The sequence below is a fragment of the Barbus barbus genome (genome assembly GCF_936440315.1).
Source record: "Barbus barbus genome assembly, chromosome: 4".
NCBI lineage: Eukaryota > Metazoa > Chordata > Actinopteri > Cypriniformes > Cyprinidae > Barbus > Barbus barbus.
The window spans coordinates 22,780,035-22,797,805 of NC_136732.1; the positions used below are offsets into that span (position 1 = coordinate 22,780,035).

At 40.8% G+C, this 17,771-nt stretch overlaps 1 protein-coding gene across 2 annotated transcripts in view; it reads right to left on the minus strand.

Annotated features, from left to right (window-relative positions):
* LOC306865645 (noelin-2-like) overlaps positions 1 to 17,771 on the minus strand; it is a 72,760-nt gene that overhangs the window by 3,449 nt on the left and 51,540 nt on the right. For both annotated transcript variants that reach the window (XM_079410374.1, XM_079410373.1), the window contains exons 2-5: positions 11,254 to 11,403; positions 7,784 to 7,939; positions 3,734 to 3,953; positions 3,040 to 3,146 (exon numbers count right to left, since the gene is read on the minus strand). In XM_079410374.1, the coding sequence (XP_079266500.1) occupies positions 3,040 to 3,146; positions 3,734 to 3,953; positions 7,784 to 7,939; positions 11,254 to 11,403 (633 nt within the window). The remainder of the gene's footprint in view (positions 1 to 3,039; positions 3,147 to 3,733; positions 3,954 to 7,783; positions 7,940 to 11,253; positions 11,404 to 17,771) is intronic.

Sequence of the window (17,771 nt, forward strand, 5' to 3'; positions counted from 1 at the left end):
TGGTTTCAGTAACCGCAGTAGTGTTGATGCAGCCATGTCAGGGAGACACTGTGTGGCCTTCTGAAAGTAGATGCAATTAGGAATCATTGGTTAAGATTTGCTTACAACACAACAGAAAAACCTAAATGTTCGAATTTGTGCAATGCATTTTATGGACGATAGTTTTGTGAACCTAGTAGAGTACAAGGCTGGCTATGCACGAAGGCTATTTCTAAAAAAAAAAGGGTAAATTCAGACTTTGCTATGACAATCTGGCACTTCTGAATCACGACTGTAAGTATAGTATCTCACAGAAGTGAGTACACCCCTCACATTTTTGTAAATATTTTATTATATCTTTTCATGTGACAACACCGAAGAAATTACACTTTGCTACAATGTAAAGTAGTGAGTGTACGGCTTGTATAATAGTGTAAATTTGCTGTCCCCTCAAAATAACTCAACACACAGCCATTAATGTCTAAACCGCTGGCCAAAAAAGTGAGTACACCCCTAAGTCAAAATGTACAAATTAGGCCCAATTAGCCATTTTCTCTCACCGGTGTCATGTGACTCATTAGTGTTACAATGTCTCAGGTGTGAATAGGGAGCAGGTGTGTTAAATTTGGTGTTAGCGTGTGTGGTGGCAACCAGGCGAGGAGTACAAAAACAAGTGTGTCTTGCCTACTGTCAAGCATGGTGGTGGGAGTGTCATGGTCTGGGGCTGCATGAGTGCTGCCGGCACTGGGGAGCTACAGTTCATTGAGGGAACCATGAATGCCAACATGTACTGTGACATGCTGAAGCAGAGACTGGGCCGCAGGGCAGTATTCCAAACTGATAACGACCCTAAACACACCTCCAAGATGACCACTGCCTTGCTAAAGAAGCTGAGGGTAAAGGTGATGGACTAGCCAAGCATGTCTCCAGAGCTAAACCCTATTGAGCATCTGTGGGGCATCCTCAAACGAAAGGTGGAGGAGCACAAGAGGTCTCTAACATCCACCAGCTCCGTGATGTCGTCATGGAGGAGTGGAAGAGGACTCCAGTGGCAACCTGTGAAGCTTTGGTGAACTCCATGCCCAAGAGGGTTAAGGCAGTGCTGGAAAATAATGGTGGCCACACAAAATATTGACACTTTGGGCCCAATTTGGACATTTTCACTTAGGGGTGTACTCACTTTTGTGGCCAGCGGTTTAGACATTAATGGCTGTGTGTTGAGTTATTTTGAGGGGACAGCAAATTTACACTGTTCACTCACTACTTTACACTGTAGCAAAGTGTCATTTCTTCAGTGTTGTCACATGAAAAGATATAATAAAATATTTACAAAAATATGAGGGGTGTACTCACTTCTGTGAGATACTGCAAGTATTTGCTATTGACTGTTCAAATCCGGAGTTTTGCACGTAATGCGTCGTCTGTGTGTGTGTGTGTGTGTGTGTGTGTGTGAGGGGAACAGGGTCACATAACAGCGGAGTGTACTGCCTGTCAGAAATCGTCTTAACCGCGGCTTGTGTACTGCAAATGCATATGAGCATCATCACTGTGTCTGTCACACGACTCTGTTCCCCTCTCATGCTTGAACTGATAAAACTAACTTGAAAGCTGAAGCTCACGAAGGGGCGTTACGACGCGTGCTTGTGGTGTTCGGCCAGTCACAATGCACTGGGTCAGTTGGCCAATCAGAGCAGACTGCACTTGTCAGAAGCAGCTTTGTAAAAAACTACGCGTTTGAGAGAGGCGGGGCATAGAGGAACCACAATAATGTACAGTATTTGAAAAATAATGTGTTTTTTGAACATTAAAACATGTCAACATATTCTGTTACACCAAATACGCAAAATAATAATCTTTAAAATAGCATCATATGACCCCTATAAAGTGTTTTCCAACCCGATTCCTGTAGGCACACCGACAGTTCACATTTTGGATATCTCGCTTATCACTTATACAATATCACGATATGAGTAATTTTATTTCACAGTAACAATATATATCACAATATAGTTTCAAAAGTGATTTAGTCAATAGCAGTGAGAGCTATTCTCTCATTTATTGTTTGATTAACATGAATGACAGACACCAGGAAGGAATATTAAGACTGCTGTCACTTTAAGAGCTGCCCGGATCCAATATATTATTACACAAGTTGTTTCTTTCTCAGCTGTTTGCTTTCACTTAAGACCTACTGTGTTTGAGGATACTTGCAAAGACAGGCATTTTGACACTTAAAAGTGTGTGTATTTAACAGTTCAAAGCCTATAAAGTGACAAAACAACTCAGGTCAACTCTCCCATGCTTATGAGCACCGTCTTCACTTGTGCGCGCCTTTTTGACAGCACTCAGAAACAGTGCGCGCATATAGCGTATTACGTTTTCATGACCACACAGTACAGCAATGTCATGTGAGCAACCGCGATAGAGACCATAGTCCAAAAGCTCTACCTTTTAACAAATTTCTACCGGTTAACTGTGTCTACCCGTATATCGCCCAACCCTATTGTGACATATTAGTAAGTCCAGAAATGGATGAGGCAATCAGTTGAATCAGGTGTGCTTGATTAGGATAAGTTTTAAAATGTGTAGTTTTGGTGTGCCTCCAGGAACAGGGTTGGGAAACACAGCTTTTCATCACTGGGCCCAGGATGCATTCCCAGTTGTCTCCCCCTGACGATGGGCCTGGCTGCTAGTAATACCTGGCTATGATTGGTGAAGCTTTTACTTAAACAAGTTGTTAATACCAACCCCCTGATGGAGTAATTAATATGATAACTGTGGCTTTGACATGAGACGTAAGGATTGAGAGAAGAATGAAGTATGGGAGAGAGAGTATGAGCATGACAGAGAAGGAAAGATAGGGTGGGAGGGAGAAAAATGGTGGAAGAACCATCCATCAGTGACTCAGCTCTCATCGCTGAGGAGCAGCTTCACAGTACCAAAACACTGACTCAGTCACAATGCGTGTGTGTGTGTGTGTGTGTGTCTCTCTCCAGGGAGAGGCGGCTCATCATAGCAGTGGCATTGATGGAGTGAGTGTTGCAGCACTCTCATTCTTACCCTATTATCTGAGCTGGGGATCATTGTGTCAGTCATCCAGGAGCCGAACCTTGACCCAGAGGCGCGGACTGTGATGGGGTTACTGACGCCAGTTAGCTTCCCGCAACCTGGTGATAGAACACAGGGGGCACTATGAACAACGGCTTCAGTGGAACTCCAATGAACCAGTCAGCATTAAACTGCCAAAAGTGACATTTATGGAGCAGAACGAATATCCGTTATATCATCATTTTGGATTTTCTTGTGAAGTCATCAGTTTCACCCTAAATAGAACATGAGCTTGTCTCATCATGTATCTGAAAGCCAATTACTCTTTCAGCCAAATGAACTTTGGACTTTTCGGTTTGAGGCCTGCTAGCCGGCTGTTTTTAACGTTCTAACGTTAAATTGCTTATCTAATTGGACAGCAAGCACATTTTGACTTAATTGGGTCTAATGTGGTCTCCCCGACCATCAGACATGTCTACTTTACTTTTGCTTTTCCATTTAAAAGTAAATTACTGCAGCTGCTCTATAATAACTCCACAAATAATCATGTAAAACGAGTCCTGCACTGAGAATCCAACAAGTAAAAATTCTTTCTATTTTCTCACTGTAATAGGTCACATACTGTGTGTCCACAGTCAATAGATTGGTTGCTGCCTTTTCTTGATTATTAAAATCAACTCAAACCCACTGCTGCTAGATGTCTTACCAAGTTTCTGCATGCAGGAGTGCAGGCGAGTTTCCAGCAGTAGTACTCGCTGCCTGAGCTCCTCGTAGTCATAGGCTCCCATCTCCTCTTGAATTGACATTAGTACCAGGGACAGATTCCTCACCTCCTCCCTCAGCCGAAGGATCATTCTTGCATCTGCCTTGTACTGTTCCAGCACTGGCAGCAGAGGAAGCAGCTGAGTAACCTTGTCCTTTAACTCCTGAGGTAAACGGAAGAAGGAAGGTGTGAAATGGTGGTTAGGAAAGATGAGAAACGTTAATCTCCCTCTCACAGAGGTTTGGGAATTTGCATGGGCTCTCATTAACTATTCACCATGTTCATCTCCAATATTTCATCTCACATGACCGGTCTCCTGCCCCGGATCCGAATGCATCCTCACATGAGAACCAAATATTGATTTCATGCATTTGCAATCTCACAATCTACTGCTCGTCCGACGTGGTGACACAGGCCCACTCATCAGAGTGCTGTCAGCTCTCCACCTCGGCGTGACCAAGCGTATACGAAAGAGCTAAAACTTGTGTGCTGATCTCAGCTCAGTGTGGGCAATCAGTTACCGCAGCCGTGCGGACTGGCGGGTCTGGCATAGGCTGAGGTATATCAATAAAGGGGGTCTGAACAGCAGGTGTATCAATAAAGCATGCTCACCATAGGAGGGGCTGTTTCCTCCTTGTTAAAGTTTATCGTAAATCTGGTGATGGAGCTGCTCTCAGCCCTGCGGTGCCACATCATAAATCTAATTTTCCTGTTCCGAGACACAAAAATTTAGTCTCGTTAATCTCCTGCCCTGCCATAGGCGACTTTGAGCTCTCCACATTCATCAGCAGCCTCGCCGAAATAAAGCCAGGCTTTGAGACTCCTACTCTTTGAAATAGTGCTTTTAACACTGGCACATCTTGCAAATTGTTCACAGCTCCAGCAGAGAGAAAGGGGGGAAAAAAGGATTATGGTGCTCTGAACATGTTCCGATAGATGAGAAATTATTTCTGGAACATTTTGGAATAATTTTCTATACAGCGTTTGGTGAGATGACTCACACCGCAGCAGAGTGGGGTGGATGGGTAAGTGGTGGTGGTGCGTTCTGAATGATAGTGATACCCCTGGGAGGAGTGTCTTTGGCTTCCATTCCACTCTCTTTAGCAGATGGCTATATGTTACTCATCTTAAAGCGTGCTCTTCCATTTAGTCCTCTGTATATTGGTAGCGAGTCCTACTACTATTCTGAGATCGTGCAGGGCTACAAGCACACTCTCGTATTCAAGGGATAAAAAGCTTTAATAATAAACGGGTCTGAATCTTTGCCTTTGGGAAAGCAGCTGCTAGCTAAAAAGAAAAAAAAGAGTAACCTTTTGTATGCATGCACATACTCATTACAGAAACAAGCTCCAAGTTCTAGGTATAAATTATTGAGGTGCATTTGAATTCTCTCAGAGGACCTTTTGGTATGTCTCAATTAAGCACAAAAATCAGAGGTATTGAAGGTTAGTGTCAGTGTCTATTTCATGTAGGGGCAGAGGTGCCGGAAAGAGTTTTATAGTAGAGCGTCTGGAGGTGGGCAACCTCACTCCCCTAACCTCAAGAGGCACACTAGTGACAGGAGCTAGAGGCTGCAGTCTTTAATGTACTTTTTAGCGAGCTCACCTCCCATGCTGTCTGTCACCGCCTTGCTCAGAACAGACCAAGCAGAACTGTTTGCACTGGTGCATGACCCGGATAGGGGGTGAATCTAATGGAGTCCAGCTGGTAAAGGCTATGGAGTAAACTTACTCCCCTAACCACAAGAGGCACATTTGTGACTGACGTTAAAGGTTTTTCCTTGTTATCACACCCACCTCCCACGCTGGCTGTCGCTGGTTTGCAGGATGAGAAGCACTGTTGCAATAACCTTCACTTTGGTACTATTTATGAATTGATTGTGTATTCAGATCTCCTTGATTTGCATAGCCTTATAGATGTTTCAGGTAGTTTTGACATTGAGAGATTTTAGCTTCATTTTAAAAATTTAAAAATCCTTTTAGTTTTGACCTTTTCTGATTGACTGATTGACTCCTTCCCTATACATAAATATAACAATATGAAATATCTGCAAGTTCTCCTTGTTCTACTCAGTCTAAAACATATTTTAATAACAATGACAGGGGTCTGTAGTAAACATGGCTGGATTTTTAGGCTGGATAAGCTTCAGCAGAGGTGGAAAGTAACAAATTACATTTACTCGCGTTACTGTAATTGAGTAAATTTTTTGTGTACTTCTACTTTTTAAAATAATTTTTAAAATCTGTAATTTTACTTTTTCTTAAGTATATTTTGTTTGAAGTATTGTACTTCGCTACATTTTAAAACACATTAATTACTGAGTAAAAAAAAAATAAAAAATCGCTCCCTGGAAACTACTGCAGTAAATAATGGGCAGGAGAACAAACTGGCGCTAAAATCACAAGAAGGACGCAGACGGACAAGACAGGCGTTATTGGTGCAGACCCAGCTGAAAACAAAACCCCGTCGTATTCTGCTGAAGTTGAACTCGAAGGAAATGAAGTGAACCCCTGGCCATGTTTATGCTCTATTATGCAGTGTAAGCTGTGTTTGCCTTGGGAGACCAAACTAGCATCTTATAAGATCTCGACATCACCCCTTCTCAAGCATGTAGAGGTAAGGTAAATATTTGCATCACTGCATTGGTGGTTAAAATGAAGATTTGACAGTTTAGCAAATGGTTTTGCACAAATTAGCCAAAAAAGACAGTGGTGCAGGGTGTGCGATTTATATCATCTGCGATAATATCGTAATTGTTGTTTTAATGATGTACGATTTGACATTATCAGCATTTAGCCAAAAGCCAAACAAAACACTCCTACAGAGTGCCGTGAAGTCTAGTAGATTAGACTAGTGTGCGCGCATTCAGAGTGCGTTCTTTCACTGCGGGATTCAGTCTGTTAACGGGGTGGTGATGGCGCAGTGGATAAGACACATGCCTTTGGTGTGAGAGAATGAATAAATGTAAATGTTAAAATGCATTTAAAATGATCACAAAATTGAAGATATAGGGGCAGAAAATGTATATTTATATAATTTCATATAGTAAATCAATATCACACGAAGAGTGCCGTTTTTCTCCAAAAATCAGCATGATTACATATAGATTTTTTTTACAACAGTTCAATAAACAAGAAGTTAATTAAGAAACTTGCATTTTAGACACCATAATGCCAGTTTTTGCTCTATTTCGACAGCAAAAATAATCCCAAACACAACCACAGCACTGTTTTGCGTCTCTGAGCAACATGACTGTGTTTCGTTCCTGAATGAATCAACTGTTTGACTTGGTGACACCTACTGGCGGTTTTAATTTCACATTTAAAGTATCTTTTGATTTATTTATTTTTTACAATTTCAAATGAGTATTCAACATTTAATGTCTTATATATATCAAACATTATTTCTGCATTTGTAACTGCAGGTTAAATGCATTCATGTCCTGCCTTAAACAGTGTGTAAATACGTCTAAATTCCACTTCAGATGAAGCTTCTGTGTTTCCTCTGCATTGCAAAGATTCATTTTGTTGATATTGATTTAATTTGCCAGGTAACAGCCCAAATGTCTTATTATTCTAAATAACCGATTCCTTAAAAAACAACTAGTTTGAGATGTATAGGCCTATCCCAGTGGTGACAAACTCAGTTCCTGGAGAGCCGCAGCCCTGCAGAGTTCAGTTCCAACCCTGCTCCAACACACATACCATGTAGTTTTCAAATAAACCTAAAAGATTAGATTAGCTGGGTCAGAAGTCTTTAATTACTGAGGAATTGAGTTTGACACCCTTGGCCTATCCAAGTTTTGTGCCCCTCCCACTGTTAAAAAGTCATTTTTACTCTGAGTAAATTTTAAATTAGCTACTTTTTACTCTTACTTGAGTAGATTTTTAGACTGGTACTTTTACTTGTACTTAAGAAAAATGTAATTAATGTAATGGTACTTTTACTTGAGTAAAATATTTTCGTACTCTTTCCACCTCTGTGCTTCAGTACCTGAAAACTCTTGGGGTTGAGGCTGCGCGGATTTTCAGAGGCAGTCTTCAGTTTGCCGTCCACTGTTTTCATGAGGTTCTCTGTGTCTCTTACGTACTGCAGGTCTCTGTACGTCCTCAGATCTAGCACCTCCATGGATTGAGTGATATTCTGAACCTGTTAAATACCACAAAACACAAAGTCAAAACAGTGTGATGCATCAGGGCATATTTTTTGAGGACACAACAGTGTGACACCTTCAATTTGTTGTAGTTCAAATCAGCCATCCTACAGATTCAGACCGCCCACTGAGCATCTTGCCCACATCAACACACAAGCGATGGGAGCATGATTGCTGATCAGCACACACACTTTACTAGCTCCTACATACTCCCACATACTCCCAGAGGCCACATACACACACATAGACATTCACACACCCTCCTCCTGGCTGCTCTTAAGAGAATCAGAAAGGACATGGATTGCATGCTGGTATTCTCCTCATGTCCACACTGATGTGCATGAGGGCTCTTGTCTAATTAGCTGATCTGCATAGCTGTCAGACCTAATGGTCACACTTAGCGCTGAGGATTGTGGATGTTTGGACTTGGGCAAGGGTTAGGTGGGATCACATATTCACTCTACATTCAGGTATTGTTTGTCATGCATGTCGCTGACTGCTCAGGAGGACTGAGCATATACACGCTCTCGCACACACACACAAGAGACTGGGTGGTGGTAGTTTAATTCTGAACACATCTCTCTCAGAGAAGGACTGACCCAGGTGTCCTCATTAGTCTGCGTTTTATTAGGCAGGAGCATTAGTGCCTCACAGCTGCTGGCATAGCCACACACACATTTTATTGTCCGAGTGGGAGTTATGTTGCCGTACAATTGTAGATAACGTGTTTAGACCCTGACAGAGGGGCAAGGCAGGATTTAAGATAGCATTTGTGGCAGGATTTAAAGGTATAGTTCACTCAAAAATGAAAATTCTGTCATAATTTACTGTCCCTCATGCTGTTCCAATTTTTATGACTTTAATACTTCTGCAGAACACAAAAGAAGATATTTTGAAGTCTCAGCTGTTTCTGTCCATACAGAATAGTGAAAGTCGTGGGGTTGAAAACTTTCAAGCTCTCAAATGGATCACAGTCATTGTGATAAACAGACTGATTCTTTATTCACTCAAATAAAATCAAAACATTGGTCAATGTGCAGTACATATATGCAGATGACATCAAATATGGCAATGCAAACCTCAAATATCATGGTCACATGACATTAAGAACCAATAAAGCTTGATGTTAGTTGAGGTTACGCTTTAGTTTGTGTACGCTTATGTTAATCAATGCTTTGATTTGTTTTGAGAGTGAATAAAGCTTAAATTTCAATCTGTTTATCATAAGAGATTGTATCACTTCAGAAGACAATATAACAGTTGAGTCAAATGTATTAATTATAATATTAATGTATTAATTATTAATCCTTTTGGGAGCTTGAAAGCTTTGGACTCCAGTGATTTTCATAATATGGACAAACAGCTGAACTATTTTTTTTTATTCCTTCTTTCCTGTCTTTCATAAGAAAGAGTTTGGAGCAACATAGTGGTGAGTCAACTTGTTTGTGCAGGATATAAATGGATAGTTCACCTAAAAAATGTAATTCTCAAAATTACTTACCCTTATGTAATTTATGATATTTTGATGATATTTCAGCTGTTTCTGTCTATACGGTATTACAGAGGTCAGTGGGGCACAAAACCTTCAAGCGCTAAAAAGTATTACTATCACTTTGTATGATAAACAGATTGATCCTTTATTCCCTCTCACAACAAATATGGTGACAAATTTCAAACATCAATGGCATCTGGACAAGTGACTTAACCAAGTTGATGTTAGTTGAAGTTTAAGGTTCCTATTTGATTTAGTTCATGTACGCTTGTGTTAATCATTGTTTTGATTTGATTTGAGAGTGAATAAAGCCTTACATTTTAATCTTTTGATTATATTAAGGGATTGTATTGCAGAGGACCAGAATTTTGTTACCTTTGTGTCCTTTTTGGAGCCTAAAAGTTTTGGACCCCAATGACTTTAATAATACAGACAAAAACAGTCTTAATATACAGTTTCAAAGGACATTAGGGCTAATTAAATGATGGCAGAATTTTCATTTTTGGGTGAACCATTCCTGTAAGGCAGAGCTTGTGGCAGTCAGAGTTATATTATTATTAGAGTTATTATTGTGGCAGAATTTGAGGCAGAGTTATATTGTGGTAGATTGGCATGACTGTGAGTCATGTGCCTTATTGACTCACTCTGTCTGGAGTCCCAAATTTGTCTTCTCAGGAATCCCTCTCCAAACTGCTTTAATTTCTCTGCTTCTCTCTTCATCTTTGCCTCCATCAGCTGTGCTCATTAGCTAGTGAAACAGCTGCTTCCCATTGTAGTGTGATTCCAAAGCGTTCTCTGATTCAGTGAGCGTGATGTTGATGGGGACGTGTGGTTCTTAATGGGCTGCTGTTCACAGATGAGGCTGGAAACCACTGAGGGCTTGGTGAGGAAGGAAGAAATGGGGGCCAGTCAACTGGCTGAGAGTCTAACTCTCTATTTATGCCGACACTCTGCATTTAACTGCCAATCGATTGAACTGTGCATATCAGCAGACTCAATATCCAGCCGCTTCTCTGTATCAAAACATCTCTCTCTCTCACTCCTTGATTTATTTTTTCATTTAAAATTCTCTCCCTCACATGGAAAAGAACGAGGTTATATTGCATTTTGGATATTGCAACTGTTTGACCAGCTTCATCAGCTATGTCAACAAGGACGAGTTTCACCAAACAGACCAGCACAAAACCATCACTAGCCAGCATATTCCAGTCTGAACCAGCATTGGAAATTCATGCTGATCTAAGATTGCCTTTTTAGCAGGGCTTTCCATTTCCTTATCTCTTTCCATTTTGCTTCACATCAAGTCAGTATGTGGTCAGTAGGGTTTAATAGAGTCTTTTGTGATCCACAGGTGAAAGAAATGTATGACACAGACTTTGAAATACATTCTGTCATGTGGAGGCTAAATTTTCATTTTTCTGCTCTTTCAAACAGGCTCTTTATGTGAATCTGAGGCTTTTAGTAAAGCCCTGTGCATTGAGTGCTCCATTTCCTGATTTAGGAAGTACTTTACACTTTTTTCAGTTGTTCTTTGCCTGGTCTTAGTCTAATGAGCACGATTAGTTAAAAAAACCAACATCCTAACGGCTCAGCAGAATGAATCCAATTTCACAGCAGTATTTAGGACACGTCCTCTTTTAGGCGGTTGTTTGCATCATGTACTTTCACAAACTTTCTCTAATGGGGAACAGTATTATGCAATGTTTAAGATCCATGTTTAATGACTGTGTAATATGTAAAAAATATTACTCAACTAGGATTTGCTCTTGACAAGCGTGTGTCATTTAGGTTATTGTGCATGTAAGAGACGAATGTCACCTTCTCCATAAGCTGACGGAGCTGTCTGCTGCGTGGGTCTCGATTACACATGTTCTGTGCTGGAGCCACAACTGTGCAGATACATTTCCCATCTGCGTCCTGTGCCGAGCTGTAGATCTGCCAGCCCTCCTCCGGGCTCGGATACAGGGCCTGCATAGAGAAAGACATGAAGAGATGAAAAAAGAGAGATAGCGAAAGATGCATGGAGAGACAGAGCAAAATGCAAGAGCAGAATAGAATGTGGCATCTGTGAGAGGAGGACGTTTTGATCAGCTTAGACACTTAGAGGAAATAGAGCTGCTTTGGATCGATAAAGCTGCTTTTTCATTGGGGGTGGAGTCAGGAGATGGATGTCTTGAAACAATGTTACAGGCTCAAATGCACACACACACACACACAAACACACACATGCTCACAAGCACAAAAACACACAGAGATGTTTGGTTTTATCATAGTGGGGACTTTCCATTGACTTCTGTAGTGGTTTCTATCCATATAAAATAACTAAAGCTCACACAAACCTTTCTGCTTTTTCATTAATAGAATAGCAACAATTTAAACTCAACATTTGTGGAGTAATAATGAATATTAACCTTTCATACTTTCCTTTAAAAGAGGTGATAGTGAGGTATTTATTTAAAGTAAATGGGGACAATTTTGGCAAACAACAGAAATATGAAGCTTATATTTTTATAAAGGCACTTACATTAATTATTCTGTTAAGAATGTGTATTAATGGAGCTATAAAGCTGTTTAAATCATTTTTACAGTTGGGTTTAGGGTGTTGGCTTGGCAACAAAGTTGTAAAATTGGAAATACACAATTAGAAAGCAATTTTTAAACTTAAATCATTGTATATCTCCTGCGGCTATATTATTGAATATTTTATTGTATGCTGACTGGCCCCATTTTACACTTCCATTTTACACTAAGTGCCTCACTGTAGCCCAGGAAGGACAAGTGGAAATTAATGATTGTGGTAATCAACATAGACACAAATGCCTTTGATTGAGCTTAACTTGTAGTGAACACAATTAGGTATGAAGCTGGTGATTTCAGGTTTTACTGTTGCTGCACAATGAATTTCAATCGTGATCACGATTCACGATTTCTGCTTCTCTCGATTTATTAAGCATAATCATCTGCAATATTTGCCCACTGGCTGTTTATCCTGAGAATTGTATTTTAATTTGGCATTTGTGTTATCTTGCATTGGTAACAAGCCTCCACAGGCTTTCATGGTTGTGGTTGCCAGATTTCAAGAGTTTACCCCCAATCAAGGTTTTTCCATAAATCGCTGTATTTTTTATTAATTTTATGCTCTGTTTACTTAATCTTCCCAACCTGGCAACCATGTGCACATGCTCACTCTACTTTACAGAAAAAGCCCAGATGAGCTAAAGTCACTGGCAAACAATTTGGAGTTTAGTAATCTTTATTGAGATATTCTGCTCAAATAAATGTGTAATACAGTCAGTCTGTTTTCTTTAACATGGTTTGCTGTGAATAAACTGGTGCGCAAAACATGCAAGTTGAAATTCTCTTGATTTGTGCATATGTGAAAGTGCAATAAATCTGATCAAATGTAAAAAAAAAACAAAAAAAAAACAAAAGACAAAAATCATGATTAATAATTATATTTAATTGTGATTAACTGTTTAGCCATTATTGAGCAACTCTATGTTTTAAAGTCTACCCTTTAAGACTAAATGAAGAATTAAGCCAGATTGGAAAGGAACAATAGAGGATGTCATTAAAGATAAATTGCATTTACAAGAAAAAGGAGCAGCAATAAAATGTCTCCTTCTGCTCTAACCTTCCCGTTTTCATTCTCTCTTACCCTCTTCTGTGTTTTTCACTCTCATGCTTCACCCTCTCTCTCCCCACACTTCCCTGATCAGATTAAATGACCGAGTGGACAGAGAGACTATGTGATTGGAGAGTAAAGCAGCAGCCGCCCCATGAGCTCACTGTCACATCCTGTCATTCCTGTCAATCCCAGCCGTTCTCTGCTCTCTTTCTGTCTCCTTCCCTTTTTCACTCCCTCTACATCGCTCCTTTTCCTCCACAGTCTGTCCTCTTCTCACCTTCCTATCGTGCTCATTTGTCCCTTTTTCCTGTGGCCCTGAGCAAGCTCTCACTCTCTCGCTCACTCAATTTAATTCAAATTACGGCAATTCAACTCAATAATGCTTTATTTGCCTGCCAGGCAAATGTAATTTCACAAAATCAAAAGGAATTGATTTGTAAATTTAGGTGCAGAGGCAATAAAAAATACAGGTTTCACAAATACAAATGATCACAACGATTGTTATTCAAGTCAAATTTATATGTATACCTCTTTTTACAATACACATTGTTTCAAACCAGCTTTATAGAAAATCATACTGTTATGTCTACAGTGACTTGCAGTCTTTGTTGCATTGTTTTCATTTTGATGGAACAATTTATGGCTTTATAAATGTGAAAATGTGAAAGAAAACAAAAACTGTAACAATTATTATGCTAAAAACATAATTTTCTACTTGATAATTCACATATTTTGCTGACATTTATGCTGTAGTGCAGTTTTATCATTTGAGTTTCTCTGACGAGTTTCTCTGTAAGCATCACAGAGATATTCTTTGAGGAAAAACAACTTTAAGTGATTTTTATTTTGGGAAACAGCAAAGCCATGTTTCATCCTCTGCCTGTCTCTAATGGAAGCGCTATGCTCCCTTAAAAAAAAACAACTCTGATTCCATCAAGCCTTTTCGAATTTTGCATTTGACTGTCAGTTGTGTTTCGTTTGACATGAATTCTTTACTAGTCAAGTAACGTGCAAAGTTTTGATCCCTTTGAAGGTCTGTATTCATTCGTTGTTGAGCTGCAATTCATTTGAACCATCTAATAGCACTTGTCTTTTCAATTTGATCAGTTTGTTGAATCTAGAGATGCAGGCAAAAAATTGATTGTTGTTTTGATTAATTCTGGCTTTAAACATGTCTCTCTCGGTATCAGTTTCCCCAATTTATTCTCCATCTCTGTCTCTCCCCTTGAGCACATTTTCGTTTAGGTAGCATTGGCTCCCTATTTTCAGTAACAACCTAGCTTTCTCTCTCTCTTAAAAGAAACAAAACAAAAGAAACAAAACAAAACACAAAAACACAATGAAATGACATTAAAGATTAAAGGTCTAAAAATACACCCAACTGTTTTTTTTGACCCAGTAGATTGACACGCATGAAGTCTCCCATCTCATTCCAGTGAAGGTGCTTGCAAAGCCTGAAGGCATGAGAGACAGACACACATACAATTGCTGACGCACACACACACACACACGCACGCACGGTTCCCAGAAATTCCGATTCACACTCAGATATGATAAAGGTTAGTATAGCTCAAAGTCATTAGTCTTGTTCATTATGTTCATCTAACCTCTTGCTTGTACAGTACATGTTGATTTGCATAAGAATGCCACATACGGTTATAAATGGCCATTTTCCTGTCCAGTCTGGCATTTAGCGGCTGTCAAATCTAGCATGGTCCTCACTTCCATTAGCAGTGATTTTCTGTGCTTCGTGTCACTATCATCAAACACACGCTGAGACTGCACTGCCATCCTGGATGGAATTTTCCCAGGTGAGCTGATACAGTAATCCAGCCTTCTAAGCGTGATGAACACAGACAGGTCTGCCGGTTCGTCTCTGAGACACGGCCAGCTTGGTTGACCACTCGTAGCCAATGTGAGACTAGCCCAAGCGTGTCTCGCCCTGGCCTGAAAGAATGCACTCTTCGAGTGTATTACCACCCTAACATTTCATAATCAGTCTCATTCCCGTCCCGACGGACCTGCGGCTTAGTGTCTGAGCACGTCAGATACGGTTAGCGTCGAGCTCCGGCTCAATCTATACGCCAATCTGCCGCCCGCAGCCCCTCGAGCAGATAAAACTGTCGCATCAATCATCGGTGCGGTACATGCACCTCACATGTTAAACATTGGCACAGCACGTGTGCCCATCCGACGGGTGGAAGATATGAGCCGGGAGGCCAATGGGGAACTGCGCTTTCGCATAAATATGCTTTCTGTTCATTAATGTTGCATAAATGTTGAGTTTTAATTTAAGAACTGATTAGAATCACCCCTGGACTCATTACCACCCACCAATTCATTCTGGTGTAATTTCCTCTCATCTACTGCTAATGGCAGAGTAGAGAACAGGGGGCACACAAACAAACACACACACCCTAAATCACTCACAGATGGGTGTAGCATCTCATCCTTATTCAGATCTTCCTATCCTATCCAGCATCTGTACTGTAAGAGGGTGCATGTTACGGAATAGGCCAGTTATTTATGAACAAACAGGTCAGATGAAATGAGCCACGGTTTAATTAGTAATGGTTGAGCTGTCATCCGTAAACTGCAGGGTGTATCCGCATGCGTCTGTTTTTTACTTCTCATTTGCATTTAACAGCCTGCAAATGATCAAATTACTCTGTCAGTAGTGCGCAGTCTGTTTGCTGGCATTTAAGAAGACGAGCGAGTGAATGGAGTTGCTGATCAAATGTTGAATATCCTATCCAGGTGAGACACAATAAAGCAGAAAGCAATATATGGTACGCCTTCAGTGTTCATGGTAAGTGATGAGCAAGACATTTTGTCAACTGCTTTTCTATTTCTGTCGCATTGAGCAGGTAAGACCCTGGCTGCAGTCAAATAACATTGGTCCAAAATCCCTCTTTACATCACTGGATACTAAGTACACATGGAAATTAATAGTAGCTAGTTAAAAATCATATACACTTACTTGAGATAATGCCAAATAAAAGCAGTTTTATTCTACATTAAGAGGGTCACCTCAAGGGGCAGCCATGTTGAATCACATGACTCACACCTCTATTATTGGATGCAGTCACTTGTGGAATGAATTGATCATGGCTGACAGCAATTATGCGGCTGGCAGCTCTTCAAGTGTAGTCTTAAATATCGTAATTACAAGTTTCGTGCATATGAATGAACGTGCAAGTCCCATTTACGGGTGGGAAACTCGGAATTCCAGATGATCCACGAGTGGCTGGGTTGTGACATAGAGGGTTGCATTTCAATTTGAAACATGATGGAAACACTAATCTATTATATACATAATGTCTATACTAATCGATAATTTACATAATGCATCATGTAATACATCACATGCATGCATAAGTAATAGAAACGAGTAATCTTCATAATTTTGAATTCAAATAGTTGGGTTAATTGTTTGTTTGTGCAAAAAGTTGTACAGGGTATGTAAATAGCAGCAATATGAGGTAGAAAAAATTCTGAAACTTATTGATATAGTGATATTTACATGGAGTCATGTGATGTTATGACACAGAGTTAAAGTTTAGGAGCCTGATGGCCTGGGGGAAGAAGCTCCTTCTAAGTCTCTCAATGTTTGCCATCAGGCTACGGAAGCGCTTACCAGATGGAAGCAAAGTGAATAGATGGTTACCAGGGTGATTAGAGTCCTTGATGATTTTAATAGCTCTACTTTTGCAGCGTTTGAGGTGTCCTGCAGAGAGGGGAGTGCAGACCCTGAGATGCGCACAGCTAAGCGCACAACTCTCTGTAGTGCTTTGCAGTCCTGATTGGAGCTGTTTCCATACCACACTGAGATGCACTGAGTCAATACACTTTCTATGGTCCCGGAATAGAAAGTTTTCAGGATTGCTGGTGAGACCCTGAATTTACTCAGCTGTCGCAGATGGTACAGTCTTTGCCTGGCTTTCTTTTTTCTTGGGCGATAGGCAAACTGGAGAGGGTCCAAATTATCAGGTATGGAGGAGCAGATGTGGCTCTTTACAAGTCTCTCAAAAACCTTCATGACTATAGATGTGAGGGCAACCTAGCGATAGTCATTCAGGCAAGAGGGTTTATTGTTCTTTGGCACAGGGATAATGACAGATTTTTAAAATGCGGTGGGAACCACGGAGGTAGCAAGGGACTCATTAAAGATAGACGTGAACAAACCAGCAAGCTGATCGGCGCTGGACCTCAGAATACGGCCGGTTATCCCATCAGGTCCGGCTGCTTTCCTGACGTTCACTTTCTTTAGCGCCCTCCGAACCACATCCTCCGACACGGTGATTACAGGATCATTGCTGCTCTGCCTGCTGCTTCCTGACGCGCTGGTCGGCAGAGACGCGCCGCTGCAATCGAAGCGGCCGAAGAAGGTGTTTAACTCGTCGGCCAGCAACGGATCTGCTCTCACCTCTGTGGAGGATTTATTTCCAAAGGCACAGATGGTCCTCAGTCCCTGCCACATCCGTCGAGAGTCATTGAGCTGGAAATGAGACTCAATTCTCTCTCTGTATCTGTATTTAGCGGCTCTTACAGCGCGTCGGAGAGCATAGCACGATGCTTTGTACTCGCTCATATTCCCGGTCAGAAGAGCCTCATTGTAAGTCGTTGGTGTATCATCCACAGACCTGTTTGCTCTGTAGGCAAACTGCAGGGGGTCCAGCAAGGGTCCGGTGATGTCCTTCAGATAAGC